This window comes from Scyliorhinus canicula, chromosome 15 (genome assembly GCF_902713615.1).
Source record: "Scyliorhinus canicula chromosome 15, sScyCan1.1, whole genome shotgun sequence".
NCBI lineage: Eukaryota > Metazoa > Chordata > Chondrichthyes > Carcharhiniformes > Scyliorhinidae > Scyliorhinus > Scyliorhinus canicula.
Window position 1 is genome coordinate 81,056,591 of NC_052160.1, and position 27,809 is coordinate 81,084,399.

General features: G+C 52.7%; 1 protein-coding gene across 3 annotated transcripts in view; it reads right to left on the minus strand.

The window, feature by feature from the left end:
- Window positions 1–27,809, minus strand: part of LOC119978468 (DENN domain-containing protein 2D-like) — a 196,470-nt gene that overhangs the window by 24,767 nt on the left and 143,894 nt on the right. For all 3 annotated transcript variants that reach the window (XM_038820128.1, XM_038820127.1, XM_038820129.1), the window contains exons 5-8: window positions 26,196–26,265; window positions 21,015–21,092; window positions 18,544–18,684; window positions 8,969–9,117 (exon numbers count right to left, since the gene is read on the minus strand). In XM_038820128.1, coding sequence (XP_038676056.1) covers window positions 8,969–9,117; window positions 18,544–18,684; window positions 21,015–21,092; window positions 26,196–26,265 — 438 coding nt within the window. The remainder of the gene's footprint in view (window positions 1–8,968; window positions 9,118–18,543; window positions 18,685–21,014; window positions 21,093–26,195; window positions 26,266–27,809) is intronic.

Genomic DNA, 27,809 nt, shown 5'->3' on the forward strand with positions numbered 1-27,809 from the left:
GCCCTAGGGATAAAGATGGGCAAGCACTGGAAGAGGAACAAGAACCTCGGGAGAACCGTCATTTTGACGGATTGCACTCTGCCCGCCAGCGATAGCGGCACCATGTCCCACCTTTTAAATTCCTCCTCCATCTGTTCCACTAGTCTGGTGAAGTTAAGCTTATGAAGAGCCCCCCAACTCCTGGCCACCTGCACCCCCAGGTACCTGAAACTCTTCACTGCCCTCCTGAAGGGGAGCCTCCCAATTCCCTCCTCCTGATCTCCCGGGTGCACTACAAATACCTCGCTCTTTCCTAAGTTCAGCTTATAGCCCGAGAAGCCCCCAAATTCCGCTAACAGTTCCATCACCCCCGGCATTCCCCCCTCTGGGTCCGCCACATATAACAGCAGGTCGTCTGCATACAGCGATACCCGGTGCTCCTCCCCCCCCCCGCACCAGACCCCTCCACTTCCCTGACTCCCTCAACGCCATGGCCAGCGGTTCAATCGCCAGTGCAAAGAGCAGGGGGGACAGGGGACACCCCTGCCTGGTCCCACGATAAAGCCTAAAATACTCCGATCTCCTTCCATTTGTGACTACACTCGCCATCGGCGCCGCGTAAAGCAGCCTCACCCATTTGATGAATCCCTCCCCAAATCCAAACCTCTCCAGCACCTCCCATAGGTACCCCCACTCAACTCTATCAAACGCCTTCTCTGCATCCAGCGCCACCACTATCTCCGCCTCCCCCTCCACTGCCGGCATCATGATAACATTGAGCAGTCTCCGCACATTCGTGTTGAGCTGCCGCCCCTTGACAAACCCTGTCTGATCTTCATGAATTACCTCTGGCACACAATCCTCTATCCTGGTAGCCAGGATCTTCGCCAGCAACTTAGCGTCTACGTTAAGGAGTGAAATAGGCCTATATGATCCGCACTGCAAGGGGTCCTTATCCCGTTTTAGGATCAAAGAGATCAGTGCCCGCGACATCGTCGGGGGCAAAGCCCCCCCCTCCCACGCCTCATTGAAAGTTCGCACCAGCAGGGGACCCACCAGGTCCGCATATATTTTGTAAAATTCTGCCGGGAACCCGTCCGGCCCCGGGGCCTTACCTGACTGCATTTGCCCGATCCCCCTGACTAGCTCCTCCAACTCTATCGGCGCCCCCAGCCCCTCAACCAGCCTCTCTTGAACCCTTGGGAAACATAGCCTGTTCATGAAGCTCTCCATCCCCTCTCTCCCCCTCGGAGGTTCCGACCGGTACAATCCCTCGTAAAAGTCCCTAAAGACCCCGTTTACTTCTGTCCCCTTCTGCACTACATTTCCACCCCCATCCTTCACTCCCCCAATTTCCCTAGCCGCATCTCGCCTACGGAGCTGATGCGCCAACATCCTGCTCGCCTTCTCTCCATACTCATATACCGCACCCTGCGCCCTCCTCCACTGTGTCTCCGCCTTTCTGGTGGTCAACAAGTCAAAATTGGCCTGCAACCTGCGCCGTTCTCCCAGCAACCCTTCCTCCGGTGCCTCCGCATATCTCCTGTCCACCTCCAGAAGCTCTCCCACCAGTCTCTCCCTCTCCTTCCTCTCCCTCCTTTCCCTGTGGGCCCGGATGGAGATCAGCTCCCCCCGGATCACTGCTTTCAGAGCCTCCCAGACCATCCCCACCTGGACCTCCCCCGTATCATTGGTAACCAGATACCCCTCAATGCTTCTCCGAACCCTCTTACACACCTCCTCCTCCGCCAGCATCCCCACATCCAGGCGCCAGAGCGGGCGCTGGTCCCGTGCCTCCCCCATCTCCAGATCAATCCAGTGCGGGGCATGGTCCGAAATCGCTATGGCCGAATACTCGGCATCCTGCACCCTCGGGATCAACCCCCTGCTCAGGACAAAAAAGTCTATCCGGGAATAAACCCTATGGACGTGAGAGAAAAAGGAATACTCCCGCGCTCTCGGTCTCCCAAACCTCCAGGGATCCACCCCTCCCATCTGGTCCATGTATCCCCTCAGCACTTTGGCCGCCGCCGGTCTCCTACCCGTCCTTGAACTGGACCGGTCCAGTGTGGGATCCAGCACTGTGTTAAAATCTCCCCCCATGATCAGGCCCCCTGCCTCCAGGTCCGGGACGCGGCCCAACAAGCGCCTCATGAAGCCAGCATCATCCCAATTCGGGGCATATACGTTCACCAGCACCACCTTCTCTCCCTGCAGCCTACCCCTCACCATGATATATCTGCCCTCCTTGTCCGACACCACCTCAGCCGCCTCAAACGCCACCCTCTTCCCCACTAGAATCGCCACCCCCCGGTTCTTTGCGTCCAATCCTGAATGATAAACCTGCCCCACCCACCCCTTCCTCAGACGGACCTGGTCCGCCACCTTCAGGTGGGTCTCCTGGAGCATAGCCACGTCCGCCTTCAACCCCCTTAGATGGGAGACCACCCTGGTTCTCTTAACCGGCCCGTTCAGCCCCCTCACGTTCCAGGTAATCAGCCGGATCAGAGGGCAACCCGCCCCCCTCCCCTGCCGACTAGCCATAGCTTGGCAGATGTTCGCCCCAGGCCAGCATACCCCGCTCGACCCGTTCCCCATGGCGATAGCGCCTCTCCTCTTCCCCCCCGGCCCTCATCGGCTCCTTCCTAGTCGTTCCAGCAGCAACCCGGTATCCCCCCCCACCCCCCCTCCCCCCCCCCAGGCTAGGACCCCTCCTAGCCGCGACGCACCCTCCATGGTACTTCCGTGAGTCAGCTGACTTCTGCTGACCCCGGCAGCTCCCGCCAAAACCTATCCCCTCCCGGCTTGGGGTCATCCCCCTCTTGCCACACCTCCTTGGCATTATTGCAGCGCGGGAAAAAAGACCCGTAGAGGCCCTTCCCCCATCGCAAGCTCCACCCCCCTGCCCCGCAGCGCGGGAAACCAGAGGAAAGCCCGCGCTTTCACAATGCCACACCCCATCCTTCTGACGCAGTTCCCCAAAATCCAGTTTCCCCTCAATCCCCAGCCCCGTACAGAAGAGAACATATAGAACACAAACCCCCAACACTCCCCACCTACCCCACAACCATACCCAACAGACAAACCCACCCGTAAACAGAGCAAAAAGAAAACCAGCATACATAACACACATTTCGAAGTTGAAAAAGTTGAAACAGTTGGAACAAAACAGCCACAGCGGAAACAACGCCGGCCAAAGTATGTTCCCAGGCCCTAGTTCAAGTCCAGCTTCTCCGCCTGTACAAAGGCCCACGCCTCCTCCGGGAACTCGAAGTAATGGTGCCGGTCCTTGTATGTCACCCACAGGCGCGCAGGCTGCAGCATTCCAAACCTGACCTGCTTAGCATGAAGCACCGCCTTCGTCCGGTTGAACCTGGCCCGCCGCTTAGCCACTTCCGCACTCCAGTCCTGGTAGATCCTCACTACCGAATTCTCCCATTTACTGCTCCTCTCTTTCTTGGCCCAGCGCAGCACACACTCCCGGTCACTGAATCGGTGGAACCGCACCAGCACCGCCCTCGGGGGCTCATCTGCCTTGGGCCTCCTGGCCATCACTCTGTGCGCTCCCTCGAGCTCCAGGGGCAAATGGAAGTACCCTGCTCCCATCAATGAGCTCAACATCGTGGTCACATACGCCGGGAGATCCGACCCCTCCAGCCCCTCCGCCAGGCCCAGGATCCTCAGATTCTTTCGCCTCGTGCGAACGTCCAGCTCCTCCAAGCGGTCCTGCCACTTTTTATGAAGTGCCTCGTGCAACTCCACTTTCCCAACGAGGACCACGGCCTCCTCCTCTCTTTCAACGGCCTGCCGCTGCAACTCCCGAATAGACTCCTCCTGTGCCGCCTGGGTCCCAAGCAGCTTGGTCGCAGTTGCATTCATGGAGTCCAGCAGCTCAGCCTTCAGCTCAGCAAAACAACGTAGGAGCGAGGCCTGTTGCTCCTGCGCCCACTTCCACCAGTCCTTGGGTGTTGCGCCGGCCGCCATTTTGTTTTTCTTCCCACGTTTTTTTTGGGGCGTTTCTGCAGCCTTTTTCACCATATAGTGTGGGGCAAGTTCTTCCAGGCACCTTCCCCCACCGGGATATGTAGCAACAGCACTGTTTGGGGCCCTCAAAACGGCCCAAAAGCCCTTAAATAGCGGGAGCGCCGGCCGCCATTTTGTTTTTTTTCACCCGTTTTTTGGGGGGCGTTACTGCAGACTTTTTCACCAGATAATGTGGGGCAAGTTCTTCCAGGCACCTTCCCCCACTAGGATGTGTAGAAACAGCGCCGTTTGGGGCCCTCAAAACGGCCCAAAAGTCCCTAAATAGCAGGAGTGCCGGCCGCCATTTTGTTTTTCTTCCCCCGTTTTTTGGGGGGAGTTACTGCAGCCTTTTTCTTCTTCCCACTCCAGGTGAGCACCATATAGTGTGGGGCAAGTTCTTCCAGGCACCTTCCCCCACCGGGATGCGTAGAAACAGCTCCGTTTGGGGCCCTCGAAACGGCCCAAAAGTCCCTAAATAGCAGGAGCTGCCGAATGTGTGGCTTAGCTCCGCATAGCCGCAACTGGAAGTCCCTGTTCTAATTCTAATGAATGAATAGGTGAACTCCAAATGTTATTTATTGTTACTTGGCGCATGAGTAGAAAGGGAACTGTGGCCAAACCATCCTATTCATGTATTTGTCAAGTTGCCTCTTAAACATCGCTATCATACCTGTTTCCACCACCTCCCCCGGCAGCAATCAAGCTCACCACTCTCTATGTAAAAGAACTTGCCACGCACATCTCATCTAAACTTTGCCCCTCGCACCTTAAGCCTATATCCCCCAGTAAAATTGACTTTTCCACCCAAAAAGCTTCTGACTCTCCACTCTGTCCATGCCACTCATAATTTTGTAAACTTCTATCAGGTCGCCGGTCAGTCTCCGTTGTCCCAGTGAAAACAATCCAAGTTTCTCCAACCTCTCTGCATAGCTAATACTCTCTGGACCAGGGAACATCCTGGTAAACCTCTTTGTACTCTCTCCAAAGCCTCCACATCCTTCTGGTAGTGTGGCGACCAGAATTGTTAAAAATACTCGCAAGTGTTGTCTAACTAAGGTTCTGTACAGTTACACCATGACTTGCCAATTTTTATACATAATTTATTGGAGCTCAGAAGAGTGCTAGAAACTTATAAAATTCTAACAGGATTAGACAGGGTAGATTCAGAAAGCCTGTTCTCGATGGTGGGGGCTCTTGAACTGGTGGTCTTAGTTTGAGGATAAGGGGTAAACCTGTTAGGACTGAAATTCCTTCACCCAGAGAGTGGTGAAATTTTTGATGTATGTTTCTATGTAACTGATGACACTCTGCAATTCCTCGTCAAGATACAATTTACTGTAGACATTGGCTGTCAGAGCTGAAAGCAACTTCTTCGCTTCAGATGAGACTACAGTAGTCCCCCGTTATAACGCGGGTGTCGGGGTCCAAGACAGCCACCCGCGTTGCATCCGAGCCGCGGATATCCACGATGGGGGTTTTTTGGCTCTGCAACTTTTTTTTTGGACCGGAAGCATTGGATAAAACCTTCGATCAGAGTTCTGATAAGAATTTACTTTAGTTGACTGCAGAATTATTACATTATGCTACCATAAGTTAAATATAAGTTAAAGTAAGAAAGTAGCACTTCTAAATTTATTTAAAAATCTATGCATGCGCTTCCCATCTGAGTGTGCCCGCATCTGAGTGTGTCAGTATCTGAGTGTGTCAGTATCTGAGTGTGTCAGTATCTGAGTGTGTCAGTATCTGAGTGTGTCAGAACCTGAATGTGTCTGCATCTGAGTGTGTCAGCATCTGAGTGTGTCCGCATCTGAGTGTGTCCGCATCTGAGTGTGTCAGCATCTGAGTGTGTCCGCATCTGAGTGTGTCAGCATCTGTGTGTCCGCATCTGAGTGTGTCCGCATCTGAGTGTGTCCACAACTGAGTGTGTCCGCATCTGAGTGTGTCCGCATCTGAGTGTGTCAGAATCTGAGTGTGTCCGCATCTGAGTGTGTCAGTATCTGAGTGTGTCAGTATCTGAGTGTGTCAGCATCTGTGTGTGCCCGCATCTGAGTGTGTCAGCATCTGAGTGTGTCAGCATCTGAGTGTGTCCGCATCTGAGTGTGTCCGCATCTGAGTGTGTCCGCATCTGAGTGTGTCCGCATCTGAATGTGTCCGCATCTGAGTGTGTCAGCATCTGAGTGTGTCCGCATCTGAGTGTGTCAGCAACTGAGTGTGTCCGCATCTGAGTGTGACAGAATCTGAGTGTGTCCGCATCTGAGTGTGTCCGCATCTGAGTGTGACAGTATCTGAGTGTGACAGTATCTGAGTGTGTCCGCATCTGAGTGTGTCCGCATCTGAGTGTGTCCGCATCTGAGTGTGTCAGTATCTGAGTGTGTCCGCATCTGAGTGTGTCCGCATCTGAGTGTGTCCGCATCTGAGTGTGTCCGCATCTGAGTGTGTCCGCATCTGAGTGTGTCAGAATCTGAGTGTGTCCGCATCTGAGTGTGTCAGTATCTGAGGGCGTCAGTGTCTGAGCGTGTCAGCATCTGAGTGTGCCCGCATCTGAGTGTGTCAGCATCTGAGTGTGTCAGCATCTGAGTGTGACAGTATCTGAGTGTGTCAGCATCTGAGTGTGACAGTATCTGAGTGTGTCCGCATCCGAGTATGTCCGCATCTGAGTGTGCCCGCATCTGAGTGTGTCAGTATCTGAGTGTGCCCGCATCCGAGTATGTCCGCATCTGAGTGTGCCCGCATCTGAGTGTGTCAGTATCTGAGTCTGTCAGTATGAGTGTGCCCGCATCTGAGTGTGTCAGCATCTGAGTGTGTCAGCATCTGAGTGTGACAGTGTCTGAGTGTGTCCGCATCTGAGTGTGTCAGTATCGGAGTGTGTCAGCATCTGAGTGTGCCCGCATCTGAGTGTGTCGGCATCTGAGTGTGCCCGCATCTGAGTGTGTCGGCATCTGAGTGTGTCAGCATCTGAGTGTGTCCGCATCTGAGTGTGTCAGCATCTGTGTGTCCGCATCTGAGTGTGTCCGCATCTGAGTGTGTCAGCATCTGAGTGTGTCCGCCTCTGAGTGTGTCAGCATCTGTGTGTGCCCGCATCTGAGTGTGTCAGCATCTGAGTGTGTCTGCATCTGAGTGTGTCAGTATCTGAGTGTGTCCGCATCTGAGTGTGTCCGCATCTGAGTGTGTCAGAATCTGAGTTTGTCCGCATCTGAGTGTGTCAGTATCTGAATGTGTCAGTATCTGAGCGTGTCAGCATCTGAGTGTGCCCACATCTGAGTGTGTCCGTATCTGAGTGTGTCAGCACCTGAGTGTGACAGTATCTGAGTGTGTCAGCACCTGAGTGTGCCCGTATCTGAGTGTGTCCGCATCTGCGTGTGCCCGCATCTGAGTGTGTCCACATCTGAGTGTGTCAGCATCTGAGTGTGTCAGTATCTGAGTGTGTCAGCACCTGAGTGTGCCCGCATCTGAGTGTGTCCGCATCTGAGTGTGCCCGCATCTGAGTGTGTCCACATCTGAGTGAGTCCGCATCTGAGTGTGTCCGCATCTGAGTGTGTCAGCATCTGAGTGTGTCAGCATCTGAGTGTGCCCGCATCTGAGTGTGTCTGTAGGGCAGCACGGTGGCACAGTGGTTAGCATTGCTGCCTACGGCGCTGAGGACCCGGGTTCGAATCCCGGCCCTGGGTCACTGTCCGTGTGGCGTTTGCACATTCCCCCCCGTGTCTGCGTGGGTTTCAACCCCACAACCCAAAGATGTGCAGGGTAGGTAGGTTGGCCACTCTAAATTGCCCCTTAATTGTAAAACATAATTGGGTACTCTAAAATAAAAATAAAAGATCTGAGTGTGTCCGTATCTGAGTGTGTCAGCATCTGAGTGTGTCAGCACCTGAGTGTGTCAGTATCTGAGTGTTTGACATTTCTGAGTGTGTCAGCATCTGAGTATGTCAGCACATTGTGTGTGTCAGCATCGAGTGTGTCAGCATCTGAGTGGAACAGGTAGAAGCATTTCCTTGCAGTGTGAGTAGATCCCTCCTCCCTCCAGTGTATTTACCCGCTTACCCCCATTGCATTTATACCCCCTCCCCCCAGTGTATTTACCCCCAGTGTATTGACCCACCTTCCCCAGTGTATTTATACCCCCTCCCCCCAGTGTATTTACCCCCAGTGTATTGACCCACCTCCCCCAGTGTATTTATACCCCCTCCCCCAGTGTATTTACCCCCTGTGTATTTACGCTCTCCCCCAGTGTATTTATACTCCCTCCCCCAGTGTATTTACCCCCTCCCCCCAGTGCATTTATTCCCCTCACCCATGTAACAACCCCCATGTATTTAGATCTCCTAACCCCAGTGCATTTACACCCCTCCCCCAGTGTATTTCCCTCCTACCTAAGTGTATTTATCCCCAGTGTATTTACATTGCCTCCCCCAGTGTGTTTACCCCCTCCCCTCAATGGATTTATCTCTCCTCCCCAGTGTGTTTACCCCGCTCCCTCCCATCCTCATTATATTTGAGGCGGCACGGTATCACAGTGATTAGCACTGTTGCTTCACAGCTCGAGGGTCTTAGGTTCAAATCCCGTCTTGGGTCATTTTCGTGTGGAGTCTGCACATTCTCCCTGTGTCTGCATGGGTTTCCTCGGGGTGCTCTGGTTTCCTCCCACAGTCCAAAGATGTGCAGCTTAGGTGGATTGACCATTATCAATTGCCCTTAATGTCCAAAAGGGTTGGGTGGGTTACTGGGTTACGGGGATGGGGTGAAGGCGTGGGCTTAAGTTGGGTATAGGGGAACGTGGATGAGAAAAATATCAGCCAAGATTGAATGGTGGAGCAGACTCGATGGGCCAAATGGCCTAATTCTGCTCCTATGTCGTCTGGTTTTATGGTGCTCTTTCCAACGGCCGGTGCAGACTCGATGGGCCGAATGGCTTCCTTCTGCACTGTAAATTCTATGGTTCTATGATATTTGATATGTACTCTCGTACCTGAGTTCCTCTGCTAGGAATATCAGCCGTCTCTCGAGCAACAATGAGGCGAAGATTTGAATGACATTTTCCTCAGACAGGTGTTTAAAGAGTGAGGAGAAGTCGACATGTTCAAGCCGAGAGTCTGAGGGACGAGTCAGCTTGATGATCTACAGAGCAGAAATGAGATGAATAACTCACACATCCTTCACCCTCACAATCGAGAGAGAGCCCTCCAATCAGCACAGTGTCTTTGTTCTACGTTTCCACACAACTTGAGACTTGTTTTATTAACAAAATTTTGGGCTGCATTAAAGGCCCATCCCTACCCGAATTTACAATGAATCGAATCTGTGTTTCTCCCTTTCATTCGCATCCCTCTGTAAGAAAGCATTAGAACAGTAAGGTGCTCCGGGGCCCCAGAAAGTACACTTCTAGAGGACCTGATAGGCACAAGCAGCGAGAAGGGGGGGCTATGTGGGAAAATATACAGACAGCTACTGGACAGAGCCTGAACATCACTGGACGGGACCAGCCAAAGATGGGAGGACGAACTGGGGACAGAGGTAGGATGGGGACTCTGGAGCGAAGCACTGAGGAGGGTGAGCTCCACCTCCTCCTGCGCAAGGCTAAACCTATTGCAGCTCAAAGTGGCGCAGAGAGTGCACCTGACCAGAACCCGAATGAGCAGGTTCTTTCCAGAGGTGGATGATAAGTGTGAACGGTGCCAGAGAGGCCTGGCCAATCACACCCACATGTTTTGGGCCTGCCCCAAGCTTGCTGGGTTCTGGGCAGCCTTCTCCGAGGCAATGTCCAAGGTTGTGGGGGTGAGGGTGAAACCATACCCAATAGTGGCAATATTCGGGGTATCGGAGCAGCTAGAGCTACACATGGGGAAGGGGGCCAACGCCCTTGCTTTCGCTTCCTAATCACACGCCGGAGAATCCTGCCTGGCTGGCGATCGGCAGCACCACCCAAAGCTGCAGACTGGCTCGCTGACCTCTCAGAATTTCTCCACCTGGAGAAGATCAGAGGAAGGCTTCCTGGATACTTGGGGGCAGTTCGTCAGCCTGGCACAAGTTCATCAGTCTACAGAAGACCACTCATTCACCATGGCAACGGGTTTACTGAATACCTGGTCTCTAAACCTCCCACATGTGTGTGCAAAAGCTCGATCATCCCTCTGCTGGGATTGTATTCCATTGCATGGTCCACTCCTGTTCTGATGTAACAACCTCCAGAGACCGAATGGCCTCCTCCTGTTCATAAGACAGGTTTGAGGGGCTGAATGGCCTCCTCCGGATCGTGTGTGACAGACGGGAAGGGCTGAATGGCCTCCTCCTGTCCTTGTGACAGGCTAGAGGGGCTGAATGGCCTATTCCTGCACCTCTATATTCCTATTTATGAAATTGTAGCTGGAATAGAACATAGAACAGTACAGCACAGAACAGGCCCTTCGGCCCTCAATGTTGTGCTGAGCAATGATCACCCTACTCAAACCCACGTATCCACCCTATACCTGTTACCCAACAACCCCCCTTAACCTTACTTTTAGGACACTACGGGCAATGCTAACCACCATGATACCGTGCTGCCCTGAATAATCATGGTTGAGACATGAAGAAAACAAAATGATGGTCCGACCGATGGCGACGTTCGCGACGGTTTCCCCGGCGGCATGGCCAGCGAACAATACAAAACACCATTGACACTGGCGCGACCGGAAATCCACTCACTGGCCAATGGTGAGCCACCGTTTCAGGACAACAGCATGAATGGTGACAGGCAGAAGGATTCCAATGTTTCAAACAATTTTAACTTGGGGCCCCAGTGAGAGGTGGGTGCCTCCTCCTCCCATTATCAACTTACCCGATGGAAAATGTAAACTATCCCCAAGGGCTCTTCAGGATTAAAATGGTCAAAACCAATTTTCAAATGGAAGCACTCCATCTAATTATCACGGACAGGAGGAAGGTCAATTTAAACTACCCTCATTTCCCCGCTCACCACCCATCCGTAAACAGAAAGGTGTGTTTTTGTTCTTATTTCCCTCTTATATAAACAGAAGCATATTTTTCCCAACTCTTAAATGTATTGGGTTACGGGGACAGGGTGGAAGTGAGGGCTTAAGTGGGTCAGTGCAGACTCGATGGGCCGAATGGCCTCATTCTGCACTGTATGTTCTATGTTCCAATCCAAAATGAATAACTTGCAGAGCAAACTCGAGATATGATGAAATAAAAGGGTTGGTTTATTTTGACACATACACTTGCGTGAGAGAGGTTTCACAATGCCCTCCGCTTTTCAATCACAAAATAAGCAGGAGGTAAGGAAAGAGGAAGAGAGTTCAGGGCACAAGCAACGTAAAATATAAGTTAGAGTTTTATATGTGCCCAGTATCAGGGGCAAAATTCTCCAACCCCCAGCAGGGTCGGAGAATCGCCTAGGGCCGCCTAAAATCCCGCCCACGCCGTGGCAGAGATTCTCCGCCACCCGGGAAGTGGCAGGGGCAGGAATCTCGCCACTCCGATCGGAGAGGCCCCTGCGGTGATTCTCCGGCCTGGACGGGCCGAAGTCCCGCCGCTGGGAGGCCTCTCCCGCCGCCGAGGTTTGAACCACCTCTGGAACAGCGGGATCAGTGGCGCGAGCAGGGGGGCGGGGGGCGATCGAAACCCGGGGGGTGCCCCCACGGTGGCCTGGCCGCGATCGGGGCCCCCCGCTCAGACTCCGGGCCAGTGCCCTGGCTGCACTATTTTCTTCCGCGTCCGCAACGGTCTCCGCCATGGCGGAAGCGGAAGAGAACCCCACATCGCGCATGCGTCGGCAGTGACGTCAGCGGCCAGCTGCCGCTGACGTCACTGCCGGCGCATGCGCCGACCGGCGAATGCCTTTCGGCCAGCCCCGCTGCCGGGGGCGCCGGTTTTTTGCGCCGGTCTTCTAGTGCTAACCGCTCCGGCGCGGGGCTGGCCCCCAAAGGTGGGGAGAATTCCCCACCTTTGGGGAGGCGCGACCCCTGAGTGGTTGGCGCCACTCCCCTACTCCGGGACCATCCGTCACGCCGGGCAGGGGAGAATGCCGCCCCAGATGTCTAACTTTTCTTTTGAGGGGAAATTGACTGATTGCCGGGTGAACTTACAGCGACAGAAAACACGGCACGGGAGGGGGACATCCCACCTGGAACACGTTGCCCGAGGAGGTGATGGAAGGGCATCTTGACAAATACATAAATAGGATGGGAATCGAGGGACCTTAGGTTAGATGGGCAGCAAGGTCAGCGCAGGCTTGGAGGGCTGGAGGGCCTGTTCCTGCGCTGTACTTTTCTTTGTTCTTCTTTATATATCTTTGTCAGCAGGACTACTTTATAAAGTTGTTTTTTTAATGCTTTTCAAAATGGACTCTTAGTCAGCTGACAAAATAGCTCTAGTTGGTCACATGCTGGCTTCCAGATATTTCTGAGCAGTTTCAAAGTTAACAAAGACTAACACCTCAGATATCTGGAATGTAACACTCCTTGCACAACACAAACATTCCAGCTCAGCCAACACAATGGCCCAGCACTCAAGCAGTCTGCCCTAGCTAGTTATAAACACCTGAAGAAGGAGCCGTGCTCCGAAAGCTCGTGTTTGAAACAAACCTGTTGGACTTTAACCTGGTGTTGTAAGACTTCTTACTGTTATAAACACCGGCATTGTGCAAATCCTAATCTCTAACAATGGTGCTAATGGTTTAAGCATGAACTGTTCTAACACAATGGTTTCAGTAAAAAGGCTTTGTTTAACAATCCGAAATCAGTGTCTCCAAGAACAAAACGAATCCTGACTCCAATTAAACACCTCAAGATTCCAGCTATGGGAATATACCACCTTTGCCCCACATCGAGGAGGAGTGGTCAGCGGTATGTCACATGACCTCCCCTGAACTGCAGTGTAATATTGTTCGCTGGAACAGAACTCTGGCAGTCGCTGTTTGATCTCCAACACAAACAGAATATAAGCAACAATCTTTGCCACCCATCATTGTTATAACCCGCATGGGTCTTACGGTGTAGGGATCATCCACTATCCGGTGGAGCTTGCAGAATGCGAGCTCCCCAAATAAAGAGGGCAGGGACCCTTAACTAAGCCCATGTGCCTTTGTATAAATAGAGCCGGCCAGTCAGGCACCGACTAGAGAAGACCCAGTAGGTCGGGCGGCACAGTGGTTAGCACTGCTGCCTCACGGCGCCGAGGTCCCAGGTTCGATCCCGGCTCTGGGTCACTGTCCGTGTGGTGCTCGCACATTCTCCCCGTGCTTGCGTGGGTTTCACCCCCACAACTCAAAGATTTTTATCTTATTTTTAAAATAAATTTAGAGTACCCAATTCATTATTTTCCAATTAAGGGGCAATTTAGCGTGGCCAATGCACCTAGCCTGCACATTTTTGGGTTGTGGGAGCGAAACCCTAATCACTTGTGCTACCGTGCTGCCCTTTAGCATGGCCAATCCACCTAACCTGTACATCTTTGGACATCATTGACCCTTACAAAAACCATCTTACCATCAAGCTGGTGGCAGCAGAAAGATGCGCAAATTAGGCAGATTGGCCAATGCTAAATTGCCCCTAGTGTCCAAAAAGGTTGGATGTGTTGCTGGGTTATGGGGACAGGGTGGATGTGTGGGCTTGAGTGAGGTGCTCTATTCCAGGGACCAGTGCAGACTCAAGGGGTCGAATGGCCTCCTTCTGCACAGTAAATTCTATGATCTATGAACTCTGACTTTGATTCAAAATTGCTGCTGTTGGAACCTTGGAACACGTGCATCCAGCCCAACCCATTCTATCTGCCTTCTCTCATTGAGGAAGTCTTGCACTGGAAAGTCCGATCACCCAACAATCTCCCCTTGGAAGAAGCATTCCACTGCACATGTAAAACCATGGGCAAGATTCTCCAGTCCTCTCCAGCTGCGCGTTTCTCAGCGCCGCGCCTTTCGCTAGTGGTGGGATTCTCTACTTCCACTGCTTGTCAATGGGGTGCCCATTGAAGTCATCCCGCCCTGCCAGGAAACACACCAGTGGGAGTCCGCTGCCAATAAGAAAAGAGAATTCCCAATGGCCGGAGAATTCCAGCCCCTAACTTATATTTTATAATGCTTGTGGGGGCAGCACGGTAGCATTGTGGAGAGCACAATTGCTTCACAGCTCCAGGGTCCCAGGTTCAATTCCGGCTTGGGTCACTGTCTGTGCGGAGTCTGCACATCCTCCCCGTGTGTGCGTGGGTTTCATCCGGGTGCTCCGGTTTCCTCCCACAGTCCAAAGATGTGCAGGTTAGGTGGATTGGCCATGATAAATTGCCCTTAGTGTCCAAAATTGCCCTTAATGTTGGGTGGGGTTACTGGGTTATGGGGATAGGGTGGAGGTGTTGACCTTGGGTGGGGTGCTCTTTCCAGGAGCCGGTGCAGACTCGATGGGCCGAATGGCCTCCTTCTGCACTGTAAATTCTATGATTGTGCCCTGAGCCCTCTTCCTTTTTCCTTACTTCCTGCTTATTGTGTGAGTAAAAACGGGAGGGCATTGTGAAACCTCTCTCATGCATCTTTGTGCGTAAAAATAAACCAACTCTTTTATTTAATCTTACCTCGGGATTTCTCCGCAAGTTATTCATTGAGGATTGGAACACTCCAAATTTAATAGTTAGGAAAATAAGCTGCTGTTTATATAGAGGGAAATAAGAACAAAAAGACACCTTTCTGTTTACGGATGGGTGGTGAGCAGGGAAATAAGGGTAGTTGACCCTCCTCCTGTCCGTGACAATTAGATGGAGTGGTTCCATTTGAAAACTGGTTTTGACCATTTTAATCCTGAAGAGCCCTTGGGGGTAGTTTACATTTTCCATCGGGTAGGTTGATAATGGGAGGAGGAGAAACTCTCCTCTCACTGGAGCCCAAGTTAAAATTGTTTGAGATATTGGAACATTCATGTCAACTTTCATGCTGGTGTCCTGAAAGTTAGTAAATCTCACAGAGTAAGTGTTGATTTGTACATAGAATTTACAGAATTTATAGTGCAGAAGGAGGCCATTCGGCCCATCGAGTTTGCACCGGCTCTTGAAAAGAGCACCGTACCCCCTACTCAAGGTCAACACCTCCACCCTATCCCCATAACTCAGTAACCCCACCCAACACTAAGGGCAATTTTGGACACTGAGGGGCAATTTATCATGGCCAATCCACCTAACCTGCACATCTTTGGACTGTGGGAGGAAACCGGAGCACCCGGAGGAAACCCACGCACACACGGGGAGGATGTGCAGACTCCGCACAGACAGTGACCCAAGCTGGAATCGAACCTGGGACCCTGGAGCTGTGAAGCGATTGTGCTATCCACAATGCTACCATGCTGCCCTTGAATGCCTCCTTGAGTGAGGTTGTAACTTTGCATCAAATTTGTGTCATTTGTGATGGCCCAAACTCAGCTCACCCTCCACCATTACAGCCAGCCAGGGTAGGGGACTGGAACATCCCCAGTGTGCGATCTGTCTAATTTAATGCAGTAAGCCACAGGATAAGGTCAAATACTCAAACATAAAAGAAAACACTATTTCCACTGTTATTACTTTGATAGTTCCATTCCCGACTCCTCAGATACTGAAGCAGTCTGTATCCACAAGCAGAAAGAAATCAATAACATTCAGGCTTGGGCTGACAAGTGGCAAGTTACATTCACACCTCCCAAGTGCCCGGCAATGACCGTCTCCAACAAGAGAGAATCTAACCATCGCCCCTTGATGTTTAACAGCATTACAATCGCTGATTCCCCCCCACAACATCCTGGGAGTTACCATTCACCAAAAATTGAACTGGACCAGACATATAAATACTGTGGCTACAAGAACAAGTCAGAGGCTGGGAAATCAGCAGTGAGTTACCTCCACCTCCTGACTCTCCAAAGCCTGTCCACCATCTACAACAGGCATTTTTAAAGGGGGGGGTCGTGACCCGTGGGTGGGTCACGGGCGGGTGTCGGGAGGGTCGCGGGGTCATCCATCGCAGCATTACCGATCGTGGGAATTCAGGCACAATGCTCACAGCAGTTGGCTATTGAAAATGCTGGCTGCGAGCAGCTTTAAGAATGACAGCCGCGACCAGCTTTAAAAGTGCGGGAGCACTGCGCATCCAGTGAGCATGCCCGGAACCCAAACACCCACCTCCTCCTGACGTTAGTGTGCTGACCCAGCAGAAGATGTTTTTAAAAATTCAATTAAGTCTTCCTGCATCAGTCTTGATGCTCAATGGCTGAACCTGCAGAACTCTCTTTGATAGTGAATTTTAGAGATTAAAAAGATTCACAATACTTTGAGTTAAGTAATTCCTACTCATCTATGTCTAAAATCATTGCATTGTAATTTGCCGACTATATTCCCTGGCTGTAAACTACCAATCTGAGGAAAACTTACATTCTGCATCTTCTCTGTAGAGTCCTGAGAGAATAATGCCCGTTTCAAAGAGGTAATTTCTCATTCTACGCTTCTCTAGACTATAGAATATAAACCAAGGCTCATCTTTCACTAAAAGTAAGAGAAAATGGTGTTGCCACGAATGTAGGCCGGCGTGGGCCGAGAAGGTCAGCCGGTAGGGGTTGCGAAGGTCGGCCAGCGTGGGCTGCGAAGGTCGGCCAGCGTGGGTCGCAAAGGTCGGCCGGCATGGGTCCCGAAGGATGGCCAATTGGTCAAAATGGGTACCGCGCAAAAAAGTTTGAAAAACACTGGTCTACAAGACACAAGTCAAGTGTGATGGAATAGGGCGGCATGTGGCACAGTGGTTAGCATTGCTGCCTCGCGGCACCGAGGTCCCATGTTCGATCCCGGCTCCGGGTCACTGTCCATGTGGAGTTTGCACATTCTCCCCGTGTTTGCGTGGGTTTCGCCCCCACAACCCAAAGATGTGCAGAGTAGGTGGATTGGACACACTAAATTGGCCCTTAATTGGGAAAAAATAATTGAGTACTCTAAACCTATTTGAAAAAAAAGGGCCGGGATTCTCCCGTACCCGGCGGGGCGGGGGGTCCCGGCGTGTTGGAGTGGTGTGAACCATTCCGGTGTCGGGCAGCCCCAAAGGTGTGGATTTCTCTGCACCTTTACGGGCCAAGCCCTCACATTGAGGGGCTAGGCCCGCGTCGGAGTGGTTCCCACTCCGCCGGCTGGCGTGAACGGCCTGGGCGCCACGCCAGCCGGGGCCGAAAGGACTTCGCCGACCGGCGTAAGTCTGCGCATGCGCCAGACGTCAGCGGCTGCTGACGTCATACCGGCACATGTGCAGGGGAGGGGGTCTCTTCCGCCTCCGCCATGGTGAAGACCATGACGAAGGCGGATGAAAAAGAATGCCCCCACAGCACAGGCCCACCCGCCGATCGGTGGGCCCCGATCGCGGGCCAGGCCACCGTGGGGGCACCCCCCGGGGTCAGATCGCCCCGCGCCCCCCCTCCCCAGGACCCCAGAGCCCGCCCGCGCCGCCAATCCTGCCGGTCAGGTAGGTGTTTTGATTCCCAACGGCGGGAGAGGCCTGTTAGCGGCGGGACTTCGGCCCATCGCGGGCCGGAGTATCGGCGCGGGGGTCCCGCTGACCAGCGTGGGGTGCCCGCTGACCGTCGCAGGGCTCCCCCCGACCGTCGCAGGGCTCCCCCCGACCGGCGCAGCACGATTCCCGCCCCTGCCGAATCTCGGGCGGTGGAGAATTCGGGACACAGCGGGGGCGGGATTAACGCCGGCCCCGGGCAATTCTCTGACCCACTGGGGGGTCGGAGAATTCTGCCCCCGGAGTGTGATGGAATAGAGTGGCATGCGGCGCAGTGGTTAGCACTGGTACTGTGGCACTGAGGACCCGGGTTCGAATCCCGGCCCTGGGTCACTCTCCGTGTGGAGTTTGCACATTCTCCCCATGTCTGCGTGGGTTTCACCCCCACAACCCAAAAATGTGCAAGTTAGGTGGATTGGCAACATTAAATTGCCCCTTAATTGGAAAAAAAATAATTGGGTAATCTAAATTTAGAAAAATAAAGGAGTGTGTTGGAATAATCTCCACTTGCCTGGATGAGTGCAGCATCAACAACACTTCAGAAGCTCAACACCATCCAGGACAAAGCAGCCCTGCTTGATTGGCACGCCATTCTGTACCTTAAACATTCACTCTCTCCACCATCGACACACAGCGGCAGTCGTATGTAACATCTACAAGATGCACTGCAGGAACTCACTAAGGCTCCTGAGACAGCACCTTCCAAACCCATGACCACTAGCATCTAGAAGGACAAGGGCAGCAGATACCTGGGAACCCCACCACTTGGAAGTTCCCCTCCAAGTCACTCACCACTCTGACTTGGAAATATATCGCCATCCCTTCAGTGTCATTGGACAAAATCCTGGAACTCCCCCCCTAACAGCATAGTGGGTGTACCTGCAGCACAGGGACTGCAACAGTTCAAGAAGGCAGCTCACCATCACCTTCCAAAGGGCAACTAGAGATGGGCAATAAATGCAGGTCTAGCCAGCGACACCCACATCCTGGAAATTGAATGTCACATGATTTGTGAAATATCCCATAATTTCAGTGGTCTGAAGACTTACCTCTGTTCCTGATTCTGGGATGAAGCTTTTCACAGAGACAGTCTTTCCTGGAGCTGGGAATGCTGCTTCCCGGAGCCCCTGCATGAAGGGGTATATCACAGCCAAAGAGATCTGTCTCCTCTTCTCAACCTCATCGAGGATCTGGCGAGAGAGGAGTGAATTCAAATCACAATGATAACACCCCACACAACACAACACAATGCTCAGCAAGGAACAGCTGTAAACCTGGCCCTAACTCCCCTCAGCTCCACAAACACACCTGTAAACACCGCCCCATCCCCCTTCCCCCAATATAGTCCTGTTACACCCTCCGAAATACAGGCACTATGGCAACTGCCTCGCAGGTGAGTACAGAGCACTCCTGAGTCGTCCAGGCATCTGAACCATATCTTTCGCAGGCCAATCCACCTGCTCGATGGTCTCACCTGCTAGTCCCTGTTGTATCGATGTGCCTGGTTGCCTCGAGGGAGTTAGCAGTCACCTCCCCCATGGCTGCCAGAGGCCAAACCATGGACTAGGGTCTTGGCTGGAAAACATGTGACAAGTGTGACTGCCTCGGAATGAATGAATCATGGCAGCTGCCATGCACGGATGTGCAGCAAGGTCTTATTGTGTTTGCAGATAACCTGCGCGATGAAGGAATGGAACAATTTTATGTTCAGGAATGTCTGCCGCTGCTGCACTGGTGCACCCATAGCAATGTGCATAAAGTCTGCTGCATTGGTGCCCTCAATGCAACGTTCATAGAGCCTGCTGCATTTTGTGTCCTCATAGCGACGTGCATGCAGTCTGCTGCATAGGTGCCCTCAGGGCAACATGCATAGTCTGTTGCATTTGTGCCCTCATAGTGACATGCAGCCTGCTGCTTTGGTGTCTTCATAGCGACATGCAGCCTGCTGCATTGGTATCTTCATAGCAACTTGCAAACAGTCTTCTGCATTTGGTGCCTCCATAGCAGTGTGCATACAGCCTGCTGCAATGGTGCACTCGCAGAGAGGTGCATACAGTTTCCTGCACTGGTGCTCTCACAGTGGCGTGTATACAGTCTGATACACTGGTGCACTCATAGCGATGTGCATACAGTCCGCTGCATTGGTGCTCCAATAGCACCTTGCATACAATCTGATGCATTGGTGCACTCATGGTGACAGTCTGCTGCACTGGTGCCCTCATAGCAGCATGCCCTCAGTCTTTCATGCCTTGGACCTGCAGGAATCTAGCTATGAAGTTAAAGTGCATTGCTCTCTGCTTCTACAATGTCACATTTGTGAGGAAGTTAATGTGTTCACGCAAGCAGAATGCATTAGTGTTGGCGGCTGGCTGATTGAGAGAAGTTGGTGGCAGGGGCTGGCTGCACAGAAACTAATGGCTTTGAGTACAACGGGCATGGCATGGTGTTCGGTTAATTGTGGCATGACATCTTCCTCCGCCATGGTATACACAACTGGGAGCCTTCACTAAGGGGCAGCACGGTAGCACGGTAGCATGGTGGTTAGCATAAATGCTTCACAGCTCCAGGGTCCCAGGTTCGGTTCCCGGCTGGGTCACTGTCTGTGCGGAGTCTGCACGTCCTCCCCGTGTGTGCGTGGGTTTCCTCCGGGTGCTCCGGTTTCCTCCCACAGTCCAAAGATGTGCAGGTTAGGTGGATTGGCCATGCTAAATTGCCCGTAGTGTCCTAAAAGTAAGGTTAAGGGGGGGTTGTTGGGTTACGGGTATAGGGTGGATACGTGGGTTTGAGTAGGGTGATCATTGCTCGGCACAACATCGAGGGCCGAAGGGCCTGTTCTGTGCTGTACTGTTCTATGTTCTATGTACTTGCACTGTTTCTTGCTCATGTTGATAAAATGTCTTGGGAGATGGACCTCTGACAGTGCTGCACCCACTCAGCACTTGGGTACTCTTAGCTTAGGGTAAATATCCTCCGTCTTCCTGCTTCTATCTGGATCGACTCTGCCAGCTCATGGCTGGGTACCCTGGCACTGCCTGTTCTCTGTCCTGTACATGGGAAGATGCTGTGCTCAAATTTGTTCAGCTTCCTTCACAACACATCCCTCACCCAGTCAGCCTGGCAGTCAGTCCAGTCTCCCACTCAGCTGTCCGAATCAAGAAATAATCCGGAGGGGTCACACAGATCTGCCCTCCCCTCCCGCACCGTCAGCCTCCATTCTCAACTTCTGAAGGAAGGGTTCAGTGTTTAAAAAGTTACTTCACAGAGTTCGGAACCAGGAATACATCTCTGAAATAAGGCCTTCAGATGTGACGACGTTCCCTCCAGAAATGAGTGGATCCCACACCGAGGGTGAAGCTCAATGGGATCTGTTTGAACTGATTCCAAACGGCCCAGCAGATTCCTGATTGGTGGGAATCACACCCACCCCCCCCAGACCCACCTGCCATTTCGAAAGGCCTCACGAGTTTGACCGAATCTCCCAAAAGTAAAATAATCACTTGCAGAATGGACGGAGCATTACCTGGGAGAAGAGGCCAAAACAGCCCAGGCAGCTGATGATGCAGAAAACCTCTGGCAGCCGAGCTCCTCCTCCACGTGGCTGTAAACAGAGAGAGTTACTCAATTATTCCAGGGAAACTCAGCACATCCATAACCACAGTGGCTCCCTTGCTGATCCACTTCCACCAACTGGACTGTCTGAGCCATGAGGTTGTGCAGCACCAGCATGGGGGTGACTAAAACAGCTCGTTCCTGTGCTTGAAGTTCCATTTAATGTTCTCCCCACACACCACACTAAACACAGCACATTCTGTCAACATACACTGAGCCAGAATTAATGCCAGGGTAACCCTGGGCAGATATTCCTCTCCCTAGCAATTCCTGAGGGAATGCTGCACTGTCAGAGGGTCGTCAGTACTGAGGGAGTGCTGCACTGTCAGAGGGTCAGTACTGAGGGAGTGCTGCACTGTCACAGGGTCAGTACTGAGGGAGTGCTGCACTGTCACAGGGTCAGTACTGAGGGAGTGCTGCACTGTCACAGGGTCAGTACTGAGGGAGTGCTGCACTGTCACAGGGTCAGTACTGAGGGAGTGCTGCACTGTCAGAGGGTCAGTACTGAGGGAGTGCTGCACTGTCACAGGGTCAGTACTGAGGGAGTGCTGCACTGTCAGAGGGTCAGTACTGAGGGAGTGCTGCACTGTCACAGGGTCAGTACTGAGGGAGTGCTGCACTGTCACAGGGTCAGTACTGAGGGAGTGCTGCACTGTCAGAGGGTCAGTACTGAGGGAGTGCTGCACTGTCACAGGGTCAGTACTGAGGGAGTACTGCACTGTCAGAGGGTCAGTACTGAGGGAGTGCTGCACTGTCAGAGGGTCAGTGCTGAGGGAGTGCTGCACTGTCAGAGGGTCAGTACTGAGGGGACACTGCACTGTCAGAGGGTCAGTACTGAGGTAGTGCTGCACTGTCAGAGGATCAGTACTGATGAACCGCTGCACTATCAGAGGGTCAGTACTGAGGGAGTGCTGCACTGTCAGAGGGTCAGTACTGAGGGAGTACTGCCATGCGGAAGGGTCAGTACTGAGAGGGTGCTGCACTGTCAGAGGGTCAGTACTGAGGGAGTGCTGCACTGTCAGAGGGTCAGTACGGAGTGAGTGCTGCACTGTCAGAGGGTCAATACTGTGGGAGTGCTGCACTGTCAGAGGGTCAGTACGGAGTGAGTGCTGCACTGTCAGAGGGTCAGTACTGAGGGAGTGCTGCACTGTCAGAGGGTCAGTACTGAGGGAGTGCTGCACTGTCACAGGGTCAGTGCTCATAGAATCATAGAATTTACAGTGCAGAAGGAGGCCATTCAGCCCATCGAGTCTGCACCGGTTCTTGGAAAGAGCACCCTACCCAAGGTCAACAACTCCACCCTATCCCCATAACCCAATAACCCCACCCAACACTAAGGGCAATTTTGGACACTAAGGGCAATTTATCATGGCCAATCCACCTAACCCGCACATCTTTGGACTGTGGGAGGAAACCAGAGCACCCGTAGGAAACCCACGCACACACGGGGAGGATGTGCGGACTCTGCACAGACAGTGACCCAAGCCGGAATCGAACCTGGGGCCCTGGAGCTGTGAAGCGATTGTGATATCCACAATGCTACCGTACTGAGGGAGTGCTGCACTGTCAGAGGGTCAGTACTGAGGGAGTACTGCACTGTCAGAAGGTCAGTACTGAGGGAGTGCCGCACTGTCAGAGGGTAAGTACAGAGGGAGTGCTGAATTGTCAGAGGGTCAGTAGTGAGGGAGTGCTGCCATGTAGAAGGGTCAGTACTGAGGGAGTGCTGCACTGTGACAGGGTCAGTGGTGAGGAAGTGCTGCACTGTCAGAGGGTCAGTACTGAGGGAGTACTGCACTGTCAGAGGGTCAGTACTGAGGGAGTGCTGCACTGTCACAGGGTCAGTACTGAGGGAGTACTGCACTGTCAGAGGGTCAGTACTGAGGGATTGCCGCACTGTCAGAGGGTCAGTACTGAGGGAGTGCTGCACTGTCAGATTGTCAGTACTGAGGGAGTGCTGCACTGTCAGATTGTCAGTACTGAGGGATTGCCGCACTGCCAGAGGGTCAGTACTGAGGGAGTGCTGCACTGTCGAGGGTCAGTACTGAGGGAGTGCTGCACTGTCGAGGGTCAGTACTGAGGGAGCGCTGCACTGTCAGAGGGTCAGTACTGAGGGAGTGCTGCACTGTCAGAGGGTCAGTACTGAGGGATTGCCGCACTGTCAGAGGGTCAGTACTGAGGGAGTGCTGCACTGTCAGAGGGTCAGTACTGAGGGAGTGTTGCACTGTCAGAGCGTCAGTACTGAGGGAGTACTGCACTGTCAGAGGGTCAGTACTGAGGGAGTGCTGCACTGTCAGAGGGTCAGTACTGAGGGAGTGTTGCACTGTCAGAGCGTCAGTACTGAGGGAGTACTGCACTGTCAGAGGGTCAGTACTGAGGGATTGCCGCACTGTCAGAGGGTCAGTACTGAGGGAGTGCTGCACTGTCGAGGGTCAGTACTGAGGGAGTACTGCACTGTCAGATTGTCAGTACTGAGGGAGTGCAGCACTGTCAGATTGTCAGTACTGAGGGATTGCCGCACTGTCAGAGGGTCAGTACTGAGGGAGTGCTGCACTGTCGAGGGTCAGTACTGAGGGAGTGCTGCACTGTCGAGGGTCAGTACTGAGGGAGTGCTGCACTGTCAGAGGGTCAGTACTGAGGGAGTGCTGCACTGTCGAGGGTCAGTACTGAGGGAGCGCTGCACTGTCAGAGGGTCAGTACTGAGGGAGTGCTGCACTGTCGAGGGTCAGTACTGAGGGAGTACTGCACTGTCAGAGGGTCAGTACTGAGGGAGTGCTGCACTGTCAGAGGGTCAGTACTGAGGGAGTGTTGCACTGTCAGAGCGTCAGTACTGAGGGAGTGCTGCACTGTCAGAAGGTTAGTACTGAGGGATGGCCGCACTGCCAGAGGGTCAGTACTGAGGGAGTGTTGCACTGTCAGAGCGTCAGTACTGAGGGAGTGCTGCACTGTCAGATTGTCAGTACTGAGGGAGTGTTGCACTGTCAGAGCGTCAGTACTGAGGGAGTGCTGCACTGTCAGATTGTCAGTACTGAGGGATGGCCGCACTGCCAGAGGGTCAGTACTGAGGGAGTGCTGCACTGTCGAGGGTCAGTACTGAGGGAGTGCTGCACTGTCGAGGGTCAGTACTGAGGGAGCGCTGCACTGTCAGAGGGTCAGTACTGAGGGAGTGCTGCACTGTCAGAGGGTCAGTACTGAGGGAGTGCTGCACTGTCAGAGGGTCAGTACTGAGGGAGTGTTGCACTGTCAGAGCGTCAGTACTGAGGGAGTGCTGCACTGTCAGAGGGTCAGTACTGTGGGAGTGATGCACTGTCAGAAGGTCAGCACTGAGGGAGTGCTGCACTGTCAGAGGGTCAGTACTGAGGGAGTGCTGCACTGTCAGAGGGTCAGTACTGAGGGAATGCAGCACTGTCACAGGGTCAGTACTGAGGGAGTGCTGCACTCTCAGAGCGTATGTACTGCGGGAGTGCTGCACTGTCACAGGGTCAGTACTGAGGGAGTGCTGCACTGTCAGAGCGTCAGTACTGAGGGAGTGCTGCACTGTCAGAGGGTCAGTACTGAGGGAGTGCTGCACTGTCATAGCGTCAGTACTGAGGGAGCGCTGCACTGTCAGAGGGTCAGTACTGAGGGAGTGCTGCACTTTCAGAGGATAAGTACTGAGGGAGTGCTGCACCGTCAGAGGGTCAGTATTGAGGGAGTGCTGCACTGTCATAGCGTCAGTACTGAGGGAGTGCTGCGCTGTCAGAGGGTCAGTACTGAGGGAGTGCTGCACTGTCACAGGGTCAGTACTGAGGGAGTGCTGCACTGTCAGAGGGTCAGTACTGAGGGAGTGCTGCACTGTCAGAGGGTCAGTACTGAGGGAGTGTTGCACTGTCAGAGGGTCAGTACTGAGGGAGTGCTGCACTGTCGAGGGTCAGTACTGAGGGAGTGCCGCAGTGTCAGAGGGTCAGTACTGAGGGAGTGCTGCACTGTCAGAGGGTCAGTACTGAGGGAGTGCCGCACTGTCAGAGGGTCAGTACTGAGGGAGTGCTGCACTGTCAGAGGATCAGTACTGAGGGAGTGTTGCACTGTCACAGGGTCAGCACTGAGGGAGTGCTGCACTGTCAGAGGGTCAGTACTGAGGGAGTGCTGCACTGTCACAGGGTCAGTACAGAGGGATTGCCGCACTGTCACATGGTCAGTACTGAGGGAGTGCTGCACTGTCAGAGGGTCAGTACAGAGGGATTGCCGCACTGTCAGAAGGTCAGCACTGAGGGAGTGCTGCACTGTCAGAGGGTCAGTACTGAGGGAGTGCTGCACTGTCAGAGGGTCAGTACTGAGGGAGTGCTGCACTGTCAGAGGGTCAGTACTGTGGGAGTGCTGCACTGTCAGAAGGTCAGTACTGAGGGAGTGCTGCACTGTCAGAAGGTCAGTACTGAGGGAGTGCTGCACTGTCAGAGGGTCAGTACTGAGGGAGTGCTGCACTGTCAGAGGGTCAGTACTGAGGGAGTGCTGCACTGTCAGAGGGTCAGTACTGATGGAATGCTGCACTGTCAGAGGGTCAGTACTGTGGGAGTGCTGCACTGTCAGAGGGTCAATACTGAGGGAGTGATGCACTGTCACAGGGTCAGTACTGAGGGAATGCAGCACTGTCAGAGGGTCAGTACTGAGGTAGAGCAGCACTGTCAGAGGGTCAGTACTGAGGGAGTGCTGCACTGTCAGAGGGTCAATACTGTGGGAGTGCTGCTCTGTCAGAGGGTCAGTACTGTGGGAGTGCTGCACTGTCAGAGGGTCAGTACTGAGGGAGTGCTGCACTGTCAGAGGGTCAATACTGTGGGAGTGCTGCACTGTCAGAGGGTCAGTACTGAGGGAGTGCCGCACTGTCAGAGGGTCAGTACTGAGGGATTGCTGCACTGTCAGAGGGTCAGTACTGAGGGAGTGCTGCACTGTCAGAGGGTCAGTACTGAGGGAGTGCTGCACTGTCAGAGGGTCAATACTGTGGGAGTGCTGCACTGTCAGAGGGTCAGTACTGAGGGAGTGCTGCACTGTCAGAGGGTCAGTTCCGAGGGTGGTGGTGTAGGAAGAAAGTAGCAAATCAGCGAACAAAGCTGGATCTCACCAAGAGGCGTCTGCAGTAGCCAAACTTTCTGCTGCCATCCATGTTGGTCAGGACGAAGGAGAAAGTTTCACTAAAAGAGACAAACACATTTTTGGTTTCAGAATAACAAGAGACTGACAACTACTATTATATATATTGAACCTTCAATGGTGGCAAGGAATGTCACAGCATTGTTATTAAACAAAATCTGACTCCAAGTCACATAATCTAATAGTTCAGTTTGGTCGAAGAGGAAGGTTTGAGGGGGTATCTTCAAGGAGAGAGAGACAGAGAGATATAAATAGAGAGAGGTGCTCAGGTTTAGTCCTGAGCTTAGAGCCGAGGGAAAGCGGACGGCTGCCAATGGCGCAGTTATTAATATTGAAGATGCTGCAGAGGCCAGAATTGGATAAGGGTGATGGTCTTGGAGGAATGTGGGACTGGAGGAGGTTAGAGATAAGGAGGGATGCGATCACGGAGAGGTTTGACAGCAAAGGTGAGAATTTTACCGAGGACACCGAGTACAGAGGGTGGGAGGTGCAAGGCAGATTACAGGCAACAGGACCTTGGATGTACTGACGTTTTACAAGTGTATTAAGCTGGAGGCTGGTCAGGAGTGGACAGCAATGTCACGGTTCGAGCTCACAAGAGTATAGATGTGTGTTTCAGCAGCAGATGGCTGGATGTAATTGATGTTGTCGTGTGTGAAGTTGGCAGTCTCAGTATTGCCACAGCTGTGTAGGTGCACGTTATCTCACAGTCAAACGTCACACCAAGGTGGCAAACAGTCTGGATGTGTCTCAGACAGTTGCCGGGGTGAGGGTTGGAGTCAGTGGCAAGGGAATAGAGTTGTCGTGGGTATTGAAGACAATAGCTTCAGTCTTCCCAATATTCAATTGGAGGAAATGCATCATTGAATATTCATAAGGCAGAGGAAGGTACATTCTTCACTAACAAGGGAGTCAAAGGTCATCTGGGAGGTAGGCAGAATGTGGAGTTGAGGCCACAATTAGATCAGCCATGATTTTATTGAATTGTGGAGCAGGCTTGACGGGCCGAATGGTCATTCCTGCTCCTAAATCCTATGTTTGTATGAAATTTGTGTGTATTCGGGACTGGATTTTGGATAAGCAGTCTGGCAACCTATAAACAGTGGAGGGGGTCGAGAGGGACTGCACCGAGGCAGAGCTGATTGTTGTCAGTGTACACTGAATTTGTGTTTCTCGGTGAGGTCACTGTGGGGCAGCAAGTAGATGAGAAATAAGAGGGAGCCAAGGATAGATCCTTAGACCAGAGGTAACAGTGTGGGAGTAATAAGAGGAGCCAATGCTGATTCGCTGGTTACAACAAAACCAGGAAGCCATTGGTGAAGGACAGAATGGAAGCCAATCTTTACACAGCTTATATTTACTTACACAGTTAAATATTATAAGCATACAACTCTTAACTCTACAGCCACACTTTCAGTGTCTGAGGGCTCAAGTTACTGCTCATTACCTCCATACAATTAAATACAATCAACTGATTCTTTCTCTTTTTAAAAAAAATTTGTGAGGGGTAGGTCTTGCCTTACACGTCTTATTGACACTTTGAGGAGGTGACCAAGCATGTGGATGAAGGTAAAGCAGTGGATGT